General features: G+C 59.6%; 1 protein-coding gene across 3 annotated transcripts in view; it reads right to left on the bottom strand.

Moving 5' to 3' along the window:
• Window positions 1–19,622, bottom strand: part of EIF2B3 (eukaryotic translation initiation factor 2B subunit gamma) — a 128,683-nt gene that overhangs the window by 77,591 nt on the left and 31,470 nt on the right. For all 3 annotated transcript variants that reach the window (XM_029046837.1, XM_029046839.1, XM_029046838.1), the window contains exons 4-5: window positions 13,177–13,336; window positions 8,036–8,147 (exon numbers count right to left, since the gene is read on the bottom strand). In XM_029046837.1, the coding sequence (XP_028902670.1) occupies window positions 8,036–8,147; window positions 13,177–13,336 (272 nt within the window). The remainder of the gene's footprint in view (window positions 1–8,035; window positions 8,148–13,176; window positions 13,337–19,622) is intronic.

Raw genomic sequence — 19,622 nt, 5'->3', positions numbered from 1 at the left:
TTCATCGGTCGTCTCCGACCTTCTCCTCCCCGCCACCCCGAGTCGGAGAAGCAGCGTGGCTCCGCGGAGAGAGCACGGGGTCGGGAGTCCGAGGCCGTGGGCTCTAATCCCGGCGCCGCCGCCTGTCAGCCGTGCGACTGTGGGCGAGTCGCTTCGCTTCTCGGTGCCTCAGTCACCTCATCTGTAAAATGCGGGTTAAGACCGGGACCCTCACGTGGGACGATCTGACGACCCCGTATCTCCCCCGGCGCTTAGAACGGTGCTCGGCACGTAGTAAGCGCTAAACAAATACCAACGTTATTATTATTTTACAGGAAAGCGATTGTTCTCCCGTTTCTCTGTTGAAACGGTTCCTGCCTAGGATTCTTTTACAAAACCAAAAAAAGAGGTAGCTGTTAAGCGCTTACTATGTGCCGGGCACTGGGGTAGATACCAATTAATCAGGATGGACACGGTTCGTGGCCCACCCGGGGCCCACGGTCTTAATCCTCATTTTCCAGATGAGGTAAGCGAGGTCACCGAAATGATGATGATGATGATGATGCTAACGATGACGGCGTTCCTTAGGTCCTCACTATGCGCCAAGCACTGTCCTAAGCACCGGGGGAGGTACGAGGTGATCAGATTGTCCCAGGTGGGGCTCACGGTCTCAATCCCCATTTTCCAGATGAGGTCACTGAGGCCCGGAGAAGCGAAGGGACCTGCCCACAGTCACCCAGCTGACAGGCGGCGGGGCCGGGATCGGAACCCGTGACCTCGGACTCTCTCCACGGGTCCACACGACGGGGTCAGCTGACTTAAAAACACACAGATTTCAGGTGTTTTAGGCGTTTTTAGGAGAGGTGGAAAATGCCCAGTGTTAAAAGGTGCCGCTCAAACCCGTGGGGTCCTCCTTGTCAGTACGGCGCTCTACACGTACGCGGCGCACGGTAGATACCCTCTAGACCGTAAGCTCGTCGCGGGCGGGGGAACGTGTCTGTGTACTACCGCGTCGTACCCTCCCGGGCGCTCGGTTCGGCGCTCCGCACGCGGCGAGCGCTCAGTAAATACGACCGATCGATTGCATTCCACCGACCGGGCAGCGCGGCTGAGGGAACGGGCACGGGCCTGGAAGTCAGAGGTCGCGGGCTCTAATCCCCGCTCCGCCACCCGGCCGGCCGTGCGACCTCGGGTGAGCCGCTTCTCCGTGCCTCGGCTGCCTCTTCTGCAAAAGGGGGGGGGGGGTGAAGAGCGTGAGCACCCGCGCGGGACAACCTCATGACCTTCTATCTACCGCGGCTCTTAGAACGGTGCTTGGCACGTGGTGAGCGCTCACCAAATAGCATTATTATTATTCTCTCTCCCCTCAACCGCCTCTCCGTTACAAAGGATTGCGAGCAAAGGAATCGGAGATTCAATTAGGAAGCGAGAGGAAACAAGCGCCTTTTTCAAGTCTGCCATAAATTCCACTTGCCTCAACGACTTATCTTCCGAGTAGACGAACTGTGTGCGTGGGTGGGGGGGGGGGTTTAAAATAATAAGGTTGGTATTTGTTAAGCGCTTACTACGTGCAGAGCACCGTCCTAAGCGCCGGGGTAGACACAGGGTCATCAGGTTGCCCACCTGAGGCTCACAGTCTTAATCCCCATTTTACAGACGAGGGAACTGAGGCCCAGAGAAGTGAAGCGACTTGCCCACGGTCACCCAGCCAAGTGGCAGAGGCGGGATTCGAACGCACGACCTCTGACTCCCAAGCCCGGGCTCTCCCCACGGAGCCACACTTAAAAGGACCCCATCGCATTTTAAAAGGAAGTGCCGAAAGGTTAGCGCTGTCTTGTTCCGTGGGATGGCGAGGAAGGATGCCCAGAGAACTTCTATGAACCTCTGGAACTTCCTTTCACGGATCATTAGGAACGTGGACTCGGGGAACGTCCGGGGAACGGGGGAACCCCGCCTCGGTCCGGGAGTGAGATGACCGGACGGAGAATTCCCGGGCAGGCTGAACCTCTAAGATCTCCTGGGGAGGCGCGGAGGGGGGAAGGGGAGGATCGATGGAAATCGCGCGCGTCCCGGCAACAGCTAAACCGCTCTGTCACAACCACACGCAGATGCCGACGAGATCATCACCATGAGAAACTCAATGAATGAAGGAAGGAAGGAAGGAAGGAATGAATGAATGGCTTTTACACCCCCCCACCCCGCCCGCCCGCCCCCGTACATCGCCAGAGTCGATTCCGACAGCGGGCGAAGGAGCCCCCGGCGCCGAAGTTTCCCAAGTCCCCCGAACGCTTCAGAAGCGGCCCGCCGAGACGGCGATCATTCGACGACGCCTCGGATCCGCTTCGGATCCGGACGGCGCGGGACACCTCGAGCCGCCGCCGCAAACCGGCGGAGATGAGATTTCAGAGCCCCGCGGAGGCGGAGCCTCCGACGCCTCCTCGAGGAGATACGGAGGGCCGGAGGGGCGCTGGAGACCGTCTGCCGCTCCTTCCGCTGATCTGGTGTCAGATCTTGGACTGGCTCACGTTTCCCCCCTCGTTAAACGGCACCGGGCCGTTCGGTGTCTTTTCAGCCGGTGGGCCGGGGAAGGACCGGGCGGAAGATCTCCCGCGGGCCGGGGAGAGGGGCGCTTTAACCGAGAGCTCCGCGGCGGGTCCCGTGGCTCCCCTCGGCCCAAGGCCGGCGAGGGTCCCCTCGCTCGACCCGGAGAACCCGCGGCTCCCGGCGAGCTCCCGGCTCCGCTCCCGCAACCGCCCGAGCTTATAAAACGATGATTGATGAGCGGGCCCTCCCTAGTATTTACGAGTTTCCCTCCAACTGGCCGGCGCCCGCCCGTCTCCACAGTGGGAAAATCAGACTCGGACACCCGACAGCCCGCGCTCACCCGACGTACGGCGACAGGCCGACCGGCGTCGGGGACCCCGGCGGCTCCCTTCGGTCCAAGAGCTTTTTCGGAGCTGACACCGCCGATCGCTGCCTCTCGAGTCTCCTCTGTTAGACTGGAAGCTCGTCGTGGGCGGGGAATGTGCCCGTTTGTTGTTGCATTTCACTCTCCCAAGCGCTTAGCTTGTCGTGGGCAGGAATGTGTCCGTCTGTTCCCAAGTGTTCAGTTCCTTCACTCAATGGTATTTATCGAGCGCTTACTATGTGCAGAGCGCTGTACTAAGCGCTTGGAATGGACAGATCGGCAACAGAGAGAGACGGTCCCCGCCCACTGACGGGCTTACGGTCTGATCTAGTTCAGGGCTTGGCACACAGTAAATGCTCAATAACTAATAATAATAATACCGCTGGTATTTGCTAAGCGCTTACTATGTGCAGAGCACCGTTCTAAGCGCTGGGGGAGATACAGGGTCATCAGGCGGTCCCACGTGAGGCTCACAGTTAACCCCCATTTTCCAGCCGAGGTAAATGAGGCACAGAGAAGTGAAGTGACTTGCCCACAGTTCTCACAGCTGACAAGTGGCAGAGCCAGGATTCAAGGGTAGAGGCGGGCGACCCCGTCCCTACTCTCCCGTGTTCAGTTTTGATAACAACAACGATAATAATAATAATGTTGGTATTTGCTACACGCTATGTGCAGAGCGCCGTTCTGAGCCCCGGGGGAGACGCAGGGCCATCAGGTCGTCCCACGTGACGCTCACAGCCTTAATCCCCATTTTACGGATGAGGGAACCGAGGCCCAGAGAAGTGAAGTGACTTGCCCGCAGTCACACAGCTGACAGGTGGCGGCGGTGGGATTCGAACCCACACGACCTCGGACTCCCAAGCCCGGGTTCTTGCCGCCGAGCTACGCTGCTGCTCATCGTCCGACGACTCGGCTCGACGAGACCCGCTCTCTCCCGCGGGGTCCGCTCACGACCCGGGTGACCAGATCAGTGGCGCTCCACCTCGTCTTCCCGGAATTTCAAGCGCGACGGCGGCGCGAAACGGGATTACGTGGAAACGGCTCCTCGGAACATCAGACATCCGCTCCCCGTAGCCCCTCGGAGCGCATCCGTTTCGGCTGGGATTAAAGACCCAGCGCTGATCGGTACAGTTCGACGGACAGGGGAGCTAACTTTTTAATCTACTCCGACCGCAACCAAATGACCGGAGCTCTCCGCCGCAGAGGAGAGGACGGAACGATCAGAATTCACTTTTCGAGGGAGGAAACGATAGCCGGGAAGAACGCGCTTCGGTTTTCCTAATCCTAAACTGAGACCGGGGCGCCGCGAGTTTAAAGGAAGACGGCGGATTGAATTCTGGTTCGCAAACGGAGAGGATCCAGAGTCAAGGAGGGAGAGGGTGCGGCACACGAGGCCTCCCCGACCCCCGATCAAAGGCGAACTCTGAGACTCCTCCGAGACGGAAGGCCCGGCCTACACCATCCAATTCCGACAGGCTGAATAATAAGAATCATCCATCCACGCCAGACCGCCGCTCTCTCCACCCTCGAAGCATCATTTGAGTCACGTCTCCTCCGAAGAGGCCCTCCCCGATCAATCCCTCCTTTCCCCGGCTCGCGCTCCCTTCGGCCTCGTCTCCGCCCTTGGATCTGCGACCTCTGGACGTTTGATATTCGCCCTTCCCCCAGGGCACTTCCGTACACGTCTTTAAATTATGTATTTTAAATGACTCACTCCTGTCGATACCCGTCCCCCGCCTCTAAACCGTAACTAGACTGTTAACTCTGTTGTATTCTCCCGGGTGCTTGGGTGAGCCCTCTGCGCGTAGTCAGCGCTCAGTAAATACCACCGATCGGTCGACCGATCCGTACGTAAGCCTTACCCCCACCGGGAAGCAAGGAGAGGAAGAACCGCAACCCAGAAACGGGCAAAGCCAACTCACGTCCCCTCTAGACTGTAAATTCCCCTCCGGCCTATAAACCCGCTACGGGCGGGGAACGTGTCCGCTAATTCTGTTGTGCTGCGCCCTCCCAAGCGCTCAGTACCGGGCTCTGCACAGAGTCGGCGCTCAAACACGACCGACTGACGAGGGAGCGGGGCGCAGACCCCGGAGAGCCCAGCTGCAAGAGCTGGGACGGGGAAGGGGTCCACCTGGGGGACGCGGTCTTCCGTAAGGCAACACCTACGCCGGGGGCCCCCGCTGAAAGCGCTCTGCACAGTTCTCCCCGGGCGGGGAAGAGCGCTTCCACCGGGACGTTCCCGGCACGCTTCGAAGTCGCCGTTTTAAACACTTCTCTCGGCAGCTGCCGTACGGCTAAAGCCCGGGTGATCCCTCCTGCCCCGGATACCCTGGGTGGGTCTTCTGGCGTCGCCGCGACCCATTTGACCTTGAGCTCCCGGGGAATGCACGCTCCTAATCTTGTCTGCCGTCACCGGGGCGGGGAGACCCTCCCAGGAGAGAGCCCGGGGTGGGGCAAGAGCCGCAGCCAGGTGGCCTGGGGCGGTGACAGTCTGATCCCTGGGGGGGGGGGGGGGGGGAGACTCGCCTGAGGCAGGGAGGAGCCCAGCAGGACCCACCCTACTGTTTGTAACTGTTGCTTCTGCTGAATCTCGCCTGTTAGCCTTGCCCCGGGCGCTTACCTTTCCTCCCCCCCCCCTCCCGGGGAGGGGCGGGAATCCTCAGACCCCTCCCCGACGCTCGGCCCCAGGCTCGGCCGACCCCGCCAAAGCCCCCCCGGGGGCGAAGTGCTGGGGAGGGGGCGGGGGCCTTCGTGGGGTTTGCCTTCCCCAGGGAAATCTCCTGGAACGTCCGTCTGCGCAAGAAGGCATTTTATCTATTTCTCTGGAGGCCGGCCGTGGGAGACGACCCCCCGGTCCCCGCGCCGGTGCCCTCCCCAGGCTCTCCCCTTTCGAGTCTGCCGGTCCCGGACACCGGCTACTGAAATGGGCGATCCCGGGGCTTCGGGGATCCCGGGAACACGGGCGCGGCGCTTCGCGTCTCGGGGGCCTCGGTTTGCCGATCCGTTGGTGGACGCCTTCCCTGCCCGCAACGAGTTTACGGTCCGGCGGGGGAGACTGGATAGAAATTAACATCTATACACGAATTCCGGCTAGGTACGTAAGTGCTCCGGGGGATAAATGCGACTGATTGAAGCACCTCCCGGGAGGACGGCGAAACACATCCGGGGCTCAGCAGTAAACTACCCTACACCCCCGGAAGCAGCGTGGCCCGGTGGAAAGAGCCTGGGCTTCGGAGTCGGAGGTCGTGGGTTCGGCTCCCGGCTCTGCCGCTCGTCAGCTGTGTGACTGCGGGCGAGTCGCTTCACTTCTCTGTGCCTCAGTTCCCTCATCTGTAAAATGGGGGTTAACCGTGAGCCTCACGTGGGACAATCTGATGACCCTGTATCTCCCCCAGCGCTCAGAACGGTGCTCTGCACGTTGTAAGCGCTTAACCAAATACCAACATCATCATCTGCTCACTCACATACAAACCCCCCTCCCCCCTTTCTCCCCCACCATTCGTTCCCCGGGATCCCCGCGGATACTTTAGGGAAGAGAAAAATCGACTCCCAAATACCGCCGTCTTTGAGGTCCAAAAACGACGTCAACGAGAAACCACCTTAGCAAGTGCCGCGAATCCCGCCCCGCTCACAAAATACCCATTTCCTGACATTTTCGAGGAAACGGCTACAGACCTCTATCCCGACAGTTTAGACGGGAAGCACGCTACTATAAAGGCTCGTGGACGGGGATCTCGTCTGCACGCTCCTCGGAACTGAACTCTTCCAAGGGCTTCGGGGCGGTGCTCCATAAGCGGGCGACCGAACACGGCGCCTCGGCGTGGAGAGGGTTCCTTCGCGTGACTCAGAGGGCCTTCCTCGGAACCGAGGAGGCTGTTCAAGAGGGTTTCCAAAATGCTTTACTCCCAGGAAGCGAATTCAAAGCTCAGAGTTTCAGGCTGAGCCCGAGTGGGAAGGTTTGGAGTCCCGTTGGCTTCCGCTGCTCGGAAAGAAGGAAAAACATAACAAACTAAAGCCCTCGGCCTTAGAGATCGGAACATCTGTTGGAGCCGAGTGAAGTTCCCTGGCTTCGGTTTCTGGAAGGGGAAACGGTGGCCCTCGCCTCCTGGCTCCTGTACAACCGAGAGTTTGCGGAGGGAGGACAAACCGCACAGAGCTAAAGGAAGATACAGCACAACACTCCTTTACGCGTCTCGCTTCTACGTGGTCAGGAGGAGAAGCGTCTCGAGTCTCCCTCCCCTCAGCCCATCAAATTCCTCCGACGCCTCGAGGCCGAACGTCTTTGAGCGGGTTTCGATTTTACCGAGAGGGCCGATCCGCGAGGTTCCAGAGGATGACCTGGCTGACGCTGGTTTTTGTTAAGACAAGTATTCCCTAACGCCTGCGAGGGGCGGGGGGGGGGGGGGTGTTTAATCTGGTGTCCATTTGATCATGAGTAACAGAAGCAAAACAGAATACATCTAGTATAACTTCACTTGGGATTAGGTAAAATCTGGGTTTCCGGAATGCCGGTCCTGGCTCCAAAGCTACTGGCCTGAGAGTTTCAGGCCCCGTGGGGCACCATGAGTTATTCTGTCTTGCCGGTTCTTCCGAGAAAGGCACCTCGAAGAGGTGAGCAGGCGAGTCTCGTCCTCCCTGTGGGCCGCTTTTTAATTGTTGCCGGAAAGCCCTGAAGAGAACCTCATTTATCCACCTCCCACGGAGACTCAGAAGCCGAAACGTTCCACGGAAACTAGAGATTCGGCTCGGTGGGAAGAGGGGAGACGAGACAGCCGTGCTCACTTGGAACCTTCTCTAATGCGGGTCATTTTTTTGTTGACCAAAGCCAGAACCAGATTTTCTACCGAATCTTCTGGTTCTTACGGGCTTTCCCCGCCCCCACATCTTTTCAATCTCATCATCCTGCTTAGGCCAGGAGAGGTATAATGAAATCGAAAGACTAAGGGATCCTCCATGAGATAAAGTCGCCCTTTATCTTTCGGGAAGCTGCTGTCAAACTTGGGAAAGATGGGAGCCGGCTCCAGGAAGTCCAAGTCCGTCTCGCTCATTCACATATTCCTTTTTTTTGGGGGGGGGGGGGGGGGGCAGGGGACGTTTTTGTTTTGTTTTGAATACCGCATGAGAATTACCCCAAACCCTTCAGCTTACTTGTGCAGGATGGATCTCTTAATGACCAGCTCCTCGTCCAAGTCAGCTTCGTTAGCCATGAAGAGCAGCCTCTTGCCGGTGTCGTCCACGCCGACGAAGTCGCGCTGCTCCACTGAAGGACACAGAGGAGGAGGAGGAAAATCAACCCAAACCATCGGCCGGCCCCGCGTCGGCCGGGAGAGAAGACCAGCGCGCCGCTGGGATTTCTACCCGATCCCGGAGAGCTGAACCCGGGTTTGTGGCGCGGCCTCTTCTGCACCCCATCTCTCACCGGCCTGGCCACCCTCGGGCGCTCCTCCCCCTCGTGCCCTCTCTCTCTGCCTCGTCCTCCAGTCGACGCGGCAGCCTCCCCCACCGCCTACCTACGCATCTCTTCATTTAAACCCTCCTTCGGTGCTTTCTTTTTTTTAGGGTACTCGCTAAGCGCTTACTCGGTGCCAGGCACCGTACCGAGAGCCGGGCCCGATACGAGTTCATCGGGTCGGACGCAGTCCACGTCTCACACGGGGCTCGAGGTCTCAATCCCCGTTTTACCGACGAGGTGACTGAGGCGCAGAGGAATGAAGGGACTTGCCCAAGGTCACCCGGCGGACAAGCGGCATCTAATCCCGGCTCTCTCTGACTGCCGGGCCCGGGGTCCGTCCGCTAGGCCACCCTGCCTCTCTCGCGTACCCTGTGCGCTTCCGTACCAAGCACCCCGGTCGCTTCCGTACCCAGAGAGGGGCCACCGGACAGGTCCTCGCATCGGTGACCCCACCTGGAAATATCTCCGGGGCCGTCTCCCCGCCTGGAGCGGCGACTCCTTCGGCACGGGGCGAGTGGCTCACGTCTCTCTTGTACTTTCGCAAGCGGGCATCAGGTTGCGTTTCCCCGTCCCGTCGCGTTGCATCCTATCCTTTCCCCCGCCCCGAGCCGGCGGGCTCCCGTCTCTACTCCCGTCATCCCTCGGGAGCCCCGGCCCCCGCTTCCAGCTGCCCCCTGGGTGGCCGGGTTTTCTCCCCCCGCCCCGCCAGCCCGCCACCGTCCCCCACCCAACCTCCCATGGCTTTGGCATCCGGCCCCGGGTATTCGCCGCTCAAAAGCCGTGTGTGTGTGTTTTGCCCCGCGGTATTATTTTTATAGATAATGATGCCGGGGCCTGTGGTCGGTGACTACAAAACTTACACAAGGGGGACCTTGTTCCTGCGAGAGTCCCGACGTTTCCGAAGGATGCCCACGCGAACAAGAGCTCGTTATGTTCGGGCCTGACGTCGCGAGGGTCCCCCTCGTTACGAGGGTCTCGCTCTAAGCGCTGTTTGTTACGGCGAGGCTTCACCTGTGCCTTCGTCATTTGCCTTGGTAGAGGGAGCCTTCGTCGGGAGCCAGGTCGACTCCGAAGGGGGCAGACGGACCAGTCGGCAAATCGGTGACGCGACCGCGGGTTTCGCCGCAAAAATGCTTCCCGTTTGCCAAACTGGCCCAGAATCGGAAAAGCTCGGGCTCCTACTATCGAACCGCTCGGTGGCTGAGCCTGGGTTTTTTTTTATTCTTTCTTTAAATTCTTGAGAATAAAGGGCCTCTGCGGGGGGAAGCAATCAACTTTCAATTATTCTTCTCCCCCAGCACTGCTTTCTATTGCCTAATTTCAAGTGAAGATTTTGACAGGACAACGCCTAGGTTGTCCTGCGAAGGATCACGGGCTGAGGCCGATGGGGATTCCCGACGGGAGGACCTCGCGAGGACGGGCCGCTGGCGGAAACCCCGGGTCTCTCGAGTCCGGAAAGAAACGGTTTCTCGCGTTGGAAAACCCGGCATCTGGGGCCTTCGGCACCGGGGGCCGAAACGGGGTCAGTCGGACTCGACCGTTCCCGAGTCCAGTCCGGGAACTTCCCAAGTTCGAGTTCAGGCATCTGTTCACTGTAGTCTAAAGAGGGTGTAAGACTGCTACGTTCCTTCTCATCTCAGAGTCCCGCAACTGAGGCTTAGAGGGAAGCCATCCCGGGGATTCGATCTATAAAGGCCACTGGAATCCTGCACGGTGGAGGTAAACGGAAAACTGTAAGGCCGAAACACTTAACCCCCTCTCCTAATTGGGGGTGGGGAGAGATGCATTTGACGGTACTTGTTAAGTGCTTATTAGGTGCTAGACACTGTACTGAGTGCTGGGGTAGATGCCAGTTAATCCCACTGGAAACGGTCCACGCCCCCCCCCCCCCCCCCCGGGGATTGACGGTCTTAATTCCCATTTTCCGGATGAGGAAGCTGAGACACAGAGAAGCCAAGTGCCTCGCCCAAGGTCACCCGGCAGATAGATGGCGGAGCTGGGACTGGCACCCGGGTCCTTCCGACTCCCAGACCCGGGCTCTACCCACCAGGCCACGTTGCTTCTTCTTCAGCTTCTCCTTCGCCTGGGTGCGCCGTCTCCGACTTAACCGTCTGCCTGCTCTAGTTCGCTCGATAGCTTATCTCGATACATCTCTATCTCCTCTGCCACGTTGGCTAATTACACGTCGGATTACCCTTATCCAGCTTGATTTTTCACTCATCACTGATGAGGGGGAGTATTTACCGCGCACCTCCTCCCCCCGTTCTTCGGTCAGGTCTGGAGAGCGCTCCGCGCTTGGGGAACCTCCCTCTGAAGAACCCGGGTTTGGGTAGCTTCGGCCCCGGTTTGAACGGCCGTTCCCGAGAGCTCCCGGACGACCGTTCGGCCTCGGGTCTATTTACCTGCATTTTTTTTTTTTTTTTAAAAGCGCTCCGTAAATCACGGGGAGCGACCGCCGAGCCAGGCGAATCTCTCTAAACCTCATCCCCGTTACACAGGAGTCGGTGAGCTCCAGGTAGCGCCGGCCAATCCCAAGCCACGCGACTCCGACGGGGCGGTCACGCTTCGCCGGTGCCTCGACGGCTGCCGGTTCGGCAGAGCCCGTAACGGTTCCGTCCTGCTTTAAGAGCTGCAGCGTGGCCGGTGTCGCCCTCGGCCGCCCTGGGAAGAAACGCCGACTCTACCCGACTCGGGCTCGCAGGAACACCTCGGACCACCGGGTGCCCGGGAAGCGGTCGCCGCCTCCCAGTCAGGTTTGCGGCGAAGCTGTTTCGTTTCGCGGTATCTCTTAAGCGCTAACTACGCAGCGAGCGCTCCGCTTCGCTACGCGCTGGGGTAGATGCGAGTTTATGAGGCTGGACACGGTCCCTATCCCTCCCGGGGCTTAGAGTCTAAGCGGTTGCCTCTCTACCACCTCTTCGCCTCCCTCGTGGTTGCTTCTCAGGGGCTGCCGTGGCGAAGGGGGTCGTCCGTCAAAATACGACGACCGCCTCCGAAGAGCATCCCCGTGGCTCGCCGGGGGGTAGCTCTTTGTTCCGGGGGGAGACCTGGCTCGCTCTCTAATGGCGGCATTCGTTGAGCGCTCACTACGTGCCGGGCACCGTTCTCTGCGCTGGGGTGGAGATGAGCGAATGGGTCTGGACACGGACCCCGGCCCGCCTGGGGCTCCCAATCTTAATCCCCATCTTACAGCTGAGGTAACTGAGGCCCAGGGAAGTAAAGTGACTTGCCCGAGGTCACACAGCCGATGAGTGGCAGAGCGGGGATTAGACGTTGGGTCCTTCTGACTCCCACGCTCTACCCAGTAGGCCACGTTGCTCTCTGACTCCCTCCCCAGCCTCAGATGGCCGCAAACAGAAACAGAGCCGAGGAAGGTCTTTACAGAGGCCACGGAAGGGAGCAGAGACCAAACCCCCGGTTCTCCGTCGGCCTTATCGGTTCAAGGCTTCCGCGTTCAGGACACGGCACCATCTGTTCCCGTCAAGGGGGAGAAAAATCCGCTTTGGGGCGGGCGTCTCTTTTGCCTCTCCGGCTCCGTGGCCGAAGGGTCCGGGAGAAATCCCGGTCTCTAGCCTGCCCTTGTCCTGCGGTACGGGTGCTTTCTTTGACCCCGGCCTCGACGAGCCCCGCACGCTAGGAAAACGGGGGCCGTCGTGAGCCTGGGGGGAACAGCCCGGGACTGGGGGAGCGGGCGATCTGATAAGGATAATAACAATGACGTTGGTATCTGTTAAGCCGAGCACTGTTCTAAGCGCTGGGGTGGATACGGGGTTATCACGTCGTCCCACGTGGGGTCCCGGTCTTCATCCCCCTTTTACAGATGAGGTCGCTGAGGCGCCGAGGAGCGAGGCGACTGGCCCAAAGTCACCCAGCTGCCGGGTGGCGGAGCGGGACTGGAACCCACGACCACGGACTCCCAAGCCCGGGCTCTTTCCGCCGAGCCCCCCTGCTTCCCCGCGCTGCTCATCCGATCTGCCTCCCCCTCCGTGCTGTACGCCCGGTACGGGCAGAGAAGGTGCCTGCCTGCTCTCCTGTATCGGACTCTCCCAAGCGCTCGGAACAGTGCTCTGCACGTAGTAAGCGCTCAGGAAATACCACTGATCGACCGGTCGACCTCTGGACGCCGCGCTCCTTACGGGCAGGGAACGTGTCGGCCAATCCCGTCGCGTCGTCCTCTCCCAGGTGCTCTGCAAATGGGTCGTCTGCTAGACCGCGAGCCCGCTGCTGGGGAGGGAGCGTCTCTATCTGTTGCCCAATTTGTACTTTCCGAGGGCTTAGTACAGTGTTCTGCGCACGGTAAGCGCTCAATAAATACCCCCGACAGATGGCCGGATCGGTTGATCCGGGCTCCGGTCCCAGCAACGTAACTGCCCGCTGCCGGGTGGCCGCGGGCAAGCTATTTATCCCCTCGGTTTCCTCGTCCGCTCGACGGGGACGAAAACGCCCGCTCTCCCGCCCTTTCGGATCGAGGGTCCCGGGTAGGACGAGGGTAGGTGCGGGACCTCGGGTCACCTCTCCGAGCCGAACCTGGCGCGTCGTCACGCTCGAACGGTAGGAGCTGAGAGACGACCGTCGGGGGGGAGGCCTTCGGCCATCCAGTGCAACAGAGACGCCGAAATCACGCTGAACCGTACACTCCCTGAGGACGGGGATGGCGGCCGCTAATCCTACAGTCCTCCCCCAAGCACCCGACGCAGTAGAATTTCACCGGATATTCCGGACTGAGAAAAGTACCGGTTTCGGACTCGGGGCGATCCCGCCGCCCGACCCGAGGAAACCGTCAGGCGTTCCCTCTCGCCGGTCATCCGGAGCCGGGCGGGGCCCCGGGCCTCCTTACCTGGCTTTTTTTTCCCCTTCTGTCCCGGGATCGGCTCCGTGGAGTCGGGTCCCCTCTTCATCAGCATGGACAGGGTGGCGTCGTGGGCTCGGAACAGATCCACCACCTCGTGCAAAGCCACGTCTGTCACCAGGTCACAGCTCACCACCAACACGTCAGTCTGCAGGACACGGGGCGGGGAGGGAAGAGGGTAGAAACCGATCCATCTCGGAGGCACACGCCACCTCATCGTGCCTGCCCTTGGGGTGGGCCTGGAAACGGGTAATCCACCGAGGGGGCGGGCGTGAGGGGCACTGTACTAAACGCCGGGGAGGGGAAACTAGAACGGAGTCGACAGACGCGTCCTCCGCCCACAAGGAGCTTCCGGTCTAGAGGAGTACAGTTTTAAAAGCAGAATACGGGACAACCTCCAAACCCAGGACGTTGAGCATCTACGGAGCGCTCCGCCGAACGCCCGGGAGAGGAAGCGGAGTTGGAAGACCTGGCCTGGAGGAGGTTTTAATCTAGTGGCCCGGTGGCTACCTGGTTCCTCTCTGCTTCGTGCTCACCACCCACCCAACCTCACCGGGCCGCCGCCCGTCCCGGGCCCCCGTTCTCCGGAAAGATTTCCAGAGGGGGCCGATGGCCTGGGTTGGGTTCCGGCGGAAAGAGCGTGGAACCGCCCGTCGCGAGACCCGAGTTCTAGTCCCCCCTCTGCCACCGGCCCGCCGGGTGACCTCGGGCCAGTCACTTAACCTCCGGTCCCGGTTTCCTCATGGGTGGAAGGCAGGGGGTGATACCTGCCTCTCCCTATTCTCACAGGGTCATCCTGGAGGTAAGACGAGTTGACTGACGGAGCGGCCCAGCGGCTTGGGAAAACCAAAGCGTCACACAGATCCGAGGAATCCGGGCCGCTTCAAACCCCTCCGAGTTCCGAAGAGGCGACCGCAGGGTGGTGGCCCGAGGGCAACGGACATTACGGCCGCCACCCCGGCCACGGGGACAGAGGCGGGACCAGTCGGGAGGAAGACAGAGCACGTACAATTCCACTGTCCGCCGAAGTGAGCAAGGGCACGGGCGTGACGGGGCCGCTCAGAAACTCAGAGTAATAATAACAATAATAATAATTAAATCCCTCTGGAAATGCTTACACCCCCTGCACTCTGGGATTTGAACGCCCCCTATATTTTCACACCGGCCTTATAATATAAATATCAGGCCCGGTTTAAGAGGCTGCGGCCTGGGCAGTCGCCCAGGGCCACCAACGTGCAGAGGCTATCTGAGCAACTTGGGGATCTTCCTGCTTTTTTCCTCCCTTCCCTGGCAACAAGGTTACTGGGAGGTGGGGGGGACGGGGAGGAGGAGAGTCTGGCTTTGGCGTTTTTTTAAGGAAATCGCTAGCGCTCACTATGTGGCCGACACCGTACCCAAGACTGGATAGGTACGAGTTATTAAGGTTGGACCCAATCCACGTCCCACCTGGGGCTCACGCCTAATCCCCGTTTTATAAGTGGGGCAACCGAGGCACGGAGGCCGCGGAAGTGACTTGCCCACGGTCCCACGGCAGGCAGGCGGCAGAGTCGGCCTTAGGAAACCAGGTCCGTCCGACTCCTAAATCCGTGCTCTATCACCGGGCCATGACGTGCAGAGCGTTCGGGGATTGGAGGCACCGATGCTTCCCTGGCGCGCTACGGTGACCGGTACCTCCCACCCTCTCCACCCTCCTCTCCTCCGGGCAGGCTTTGCCCGGGGATCTCAAATCCCGATCTTCCCAGGTCCGTCCCCCTGCCCAACCCCGACAGATATCGAACGTCGCAACGAGAGAAAAATCAGACGGCCGCGGTGAGACGCGATACACGGTATTAATCGATACCTCTTGAGGGCCCGGCCCCTTGGCCTTCAGCTCTTGGCTTAAAAGCCCGAAGTCTGCCGTTCGGCGTATCTACGTGCGCTCCCATGAAGCTCTCTACTCCAGAGGCCTCTACTGATAAGCGACTTCCTTCCTCGCCGAGCAAAATCAATCATTCTAAGGAATTCCCCGGTCCCGCTCTACACGGTCGACGCTCTCAACGCCTAAAAAGGATTTTGAATCTGGGGAGGAAAGAAAGAAAAAAACGAGGGTGCCGGAGCCGGTCTCCGGGACGCCACGGGACCTCTGCGCTATCAAAGGGTTCTCGGGCACCAGGGCGAGCGGCGTAGCTAACGGAGGGAGCGCTAGGAAGACGGTCCCCGAGGCTCCGGGTTCCGGCGGGAGATGCACTCCGCCGCGTGACGAATCGGCGCTATCATTTCTTGTTCTCCGGCCAACTTCATATCGCCCTGTTCCTCATCTAAACAATTTCTGTCAGGGGTCACCGCGAGGGTTAATAGGTCCCCATCCTGACCTCTTCTCCTCCTCTTTTAGAGCTGTTTGTAGGGAATCGTGTAATCCTTTTTGGCTGCCACCTCTCAGATCGAAAACAAACGCTCCTACGACCGTCCTCTCTTTAGAGGGGGGGGAGAGGGGGAAAAAAAAAAACCCCGCGCCAGAAGCCCACCGCCCAAGAACGGCCTTATAATAACAAATCAGCAGGCCCCCGGAAAACCTGGGGAGGAAACAGATTGCAGGTTCATGCTTATTATAAACAATAGCGAGAAAAGCAATGGAGAGCCGACGTTTCCAAACGCCTAAACGGCGGCCTCTGAGGCCGTCCGACGCCCAGCCCCGGCCCGGAGGCGGCCTGAAGAAAGAGGATCCGTTTGGGGAGGCCGAAGTCTCTTCTGCCTCTTTATCCGAGGGCCTCTGATGAAACGGTGACCTTCCCCGACCGGGTTTTCCGAGGGAGAGGAACTGGATATTTCCATGTGAATTAAGTCCCCTCCGAGCGAGCCGCGGCGGTATCGCGAGCGGGGGACCCGGGCGGCCCTGTACGATCCGAGGGCTTCCCCGGGGACCCTCGCCGGTCACCGTACTAGACGCCCCCGGCCCGGACGGGCTCTTTCGCCGGGCCCGACGCGAGACCCCCCCCCGAGGGCACGGGACCACCGAACGTCTGGTGGCCATCTGTTCTCCTCATTTACTCTCCCGATACGTAAATAAACCTCCGCGGGCGCGGGGAACGGCTCGAACACACGGCGGCTCTGTGCGGCCCGCGTTTCTACCTCTCCTCCCGACCGGCGGAGCCGTGGCCTCAGAAGCACGCTGAGGAGACCCCGCTCGAAGGCTCTTTTGGGACTCGACAGCCTCCCCTTTGAAACGCCACCGTCCCCTTCAATAAAGCCCTCCCTGTCGGATAGACGTTCTCTTCCCCCTCGTTCCGGATCTTCCGATGGCCTAACGGCCGCGTGAGAAGATAAACCGCCCTAGCACCCTGGTAGCGATGCGTGTTTTTCTTTACTTTCCTAGGACCCGTCTAGCGTGAAGAGAAGAAACGGCCGCGGCTTTCATTTTTACCGCAAAAAGGGCGCGGAACTTTATAGGTGCGACCTTCCCGGTGTCCGTCCGCTCCGAAGATGGCAGAAACCCACAGACGAGGCGAGAAGGTGCTTATCACGTTCCCGGGGCTTCGCCGTTTGCGAAGAGGCTGACGCCTAGTATTTTTTTTTAAAAAGCCGCTTAACTCCTCCGGGCCTCAGTTGCCGCATCTGGAAAATGGGGATTAAGACTCTGCGTCCCACGTGGGACGGGGCCCGTGCCCGACTTGATTACCCTGCATCTGCCCTCGCGCTTAGTACGGTAGCCGGCAGTCGGTGAGCGATCGATACCACCGAAGAGAACAAAAGCTTTGGGCCTCGTGTAGTGAACCGGTCAATGATTCTGATCATTACCGGTTACGAGAAGCAGCGGGGCTCGGTGGAAAGAGCCCGGGCCTGGGAGCCCGAGGGCATGGGTTCGAATCCCGGCTCCGTGGGCAAGTCGCTTCGCTTCGCTGTGCCTCGGTGACCTCATCTGGAAAACGGGGACGAAGACCGTGAGCCTCACGTGGGACGACCCGACGACCCTGGATCTACCCCAGCGCGTAAGAGCGGTGCTCTGCACATAGTAAGCGCTTAACAGATACCGACGTTATTACGATCACGAATCCGCCTACCGAACAGAACTTACCGACTGCCTTCTGTCTGCAGAGCACAGTATTATCGTTATCATCATTATTAGGGTATCATCCGAAGCGCTTATTTTTCTGTCAGGCACCGTTCTAAGCACCGGGGTAGATATAAGTTAATCGGCTCGAACACGTCTCCGTTCCACGTGGGGTTTACGGTTTAAGTAGGGGGGAGACGCTCAGTTGACACTCGGCCGTACCATGACTGAGCGTTTGGGATTGGGGCCTCAGTGACCTCATCTGGAAAACGGGGATGAAGACGGTGAGCGCCACGTGGGACGACCTGATCGCCCTGTATTCCCCCCCAGCGCTTAGAACAGTGCTTTGCACGTAGCAAGCGCTTAACAGATACCAACCAGTGAGCGCTCGATAAATACGGCTGAATGAATGAATGAACTTCCCTTGGCCTCAGTTCCCTGGTCTGTCAAAACAGGGGTTAAGACTGTGAGCCCCGGGTGGGACGGGGACTGCGTCCAACCTGACTAGTCTGTATTTACCCCAATGCTTAATTCACCGCCTGGCGCACAGAAAGCGCTTAACAGATATCGTTTCATTTAAAAATAAATAAATAACGCAGCCCCGGGAGCAGGGGAGAGTGGGGGCCGTGCCTTTCGCTGCCCAGGAATGTGCTAGAATCTGACCGCCCCCGCCCAAAACTCTGCATCTAAAGGAAGGGTAAGTAGCCATCCAAGAAATTGCAGATGGAAGGAAGGACACGCCGAGGGCTTCGGTACAGGGCCCCGCACCCGACGAAAGCTCAATAAATCCTACGACGACAGGGTAGCAAATCTGCTAACTCGGGTATAAAGAGAAAAAACCAACCCCGACACCGAGCCAAGTGAAGCTGCGGGAAGATATCGGAGCTCAGTAAGCCCAGCTGGCCTCGCAGCTCCCGGGTTTCCCGATCCAATAAAAATGCTCAATCCTGCCAAAATCATAAAAAGAAGAAAAGCGAAACGAATAAACACCTCGTGGTGTGATTTTTTTTTTTTAATTGCTATTTTTTTTTCTCATCGCCGAAAGCGAAATCTCACGGCGACCGGACAGAGTCCAAACGTCTGACTCCCCCGACTGAAACGCGACCAAGAGAGGGACTGCGGCGCTCCAGCTTTTTCCGGGAGCCACCGAAGGAAACGGGAAGCCTCCCGGGACACCCACCTGCGCTCGCGCGCCTCGACCGGACCGCTCTGCGGGAGCGAGGGCGTTGGGGCGATCCCCGTCCGTCGGGCAGGGCTTATTGAGCGCCTCCTCAGTGCAGAGCCCTGGGCTAAGCATTTGGGAGAGTCGGCCGTAACGGAACCGGCAGCCGCGTTCCCGGCCCACGGCACGGGATTTGCTGTCCGATCCAACCCCGGGCAGCAGTTCCGCGACTTCGCGGAATAACGACGGCCCACGGCGCCTCCGATCGGCAGGGCGAGGTCGGCGGGCTTCGGCCGCCCGAGATTGGCTCCGTTTACGGGGACGCCGCCATCGAGGCGCGGGGCGTGGGCCGGCTCGGGGCGGAAATCAAGGATCGGCACCCGCTCTCTCCCGTAGCTCCGTGTCCGGCCGCTGCCGGGCCCGGGAGCCTTCCGAAATGGGATTCTTAAATGCCAAAGGGGACGGGCGGCCTCCGACCGGAGAACGGGACTCTCGGCTCTGGGCTCTCTGGGATATTGCACTTCGTTCCTTGGTGCGTTCATTCAGCCGTGTTTACTGAGCGCTTACCGCGTGCAGAGCGCTCAACCGAGCCCTCGGATGGGTACACGATAACACGAGACGCGTTCCCTTCCCCCGATTAGACCGTGAGCCCGTCACCGGGCAGGGATTGCCTCTATCTGTTGCCGAACTGCACATTCCGAGCGCTTAGTCCAGTGCTCTGCACATAGTAGGCGCTCGATGAATACTGCTGAACGAATGAACGCCCACAACGAGCTTACGGTACGTTTCTGTTTGTTGCGATACTGTTATACGTGGGGGAGAGCAAGGGCCTGGGAGTGGGAGGACGCCTGGGTTCTCCTCCCAGCTCCGCCGTTTGCCTGCCGCGAGACCTCGGGCGAGCCGCTTCCCTTCTCTGGCCCTCAGTTTCCTCAGCTGGAACAGTGGGGGAATCACCTGACTTCCCCCTCCTGCAGCCCCGGGTGGGACGGGGGACGGGGGGGCCGATTTGACTGGTGTCTTGTCTCCACCCCGGAGCCGAGCAGAGTGCTCGGCTCACAGTGAGCGCTTAAATGCCACAATCGTCATTACTATGATGACCCTGGCCGGCCTGAAGCTGACATGACGGTTATTCAGGTGGGCACAACTTGGCGGGTCCGAGGGGAGCAGGAAATGGGAAGGAGGAGAAATCCCGGATGACGGAATTGAGGAGAACAGTAATGATAATAATAGTATCCAAGCTCTTCC

The sequence above is a fragment of the Ornithorhynchus anatinus genome, chromosome 18 (assembly GCF_004115215.2).
Source record: "Ornithorhynchus anatinus isolate Pmale09 chromosome 18, mOrnAna1.pri.v4, whole genome shotgun sequence".
NCBI classification, from domain to species: Eukaryota; Metazoa; Chordata; class Mammalia; order Monotremata; family Ornithorhynchidae; genus Ornithorhynchus; species Ornithorhynchus anatinus.
The sequence above is the reverse complement of the archived record's forward strand: the minus strand, read 5'-3'. Positions and strand labels throughout refer to the sequence as shown.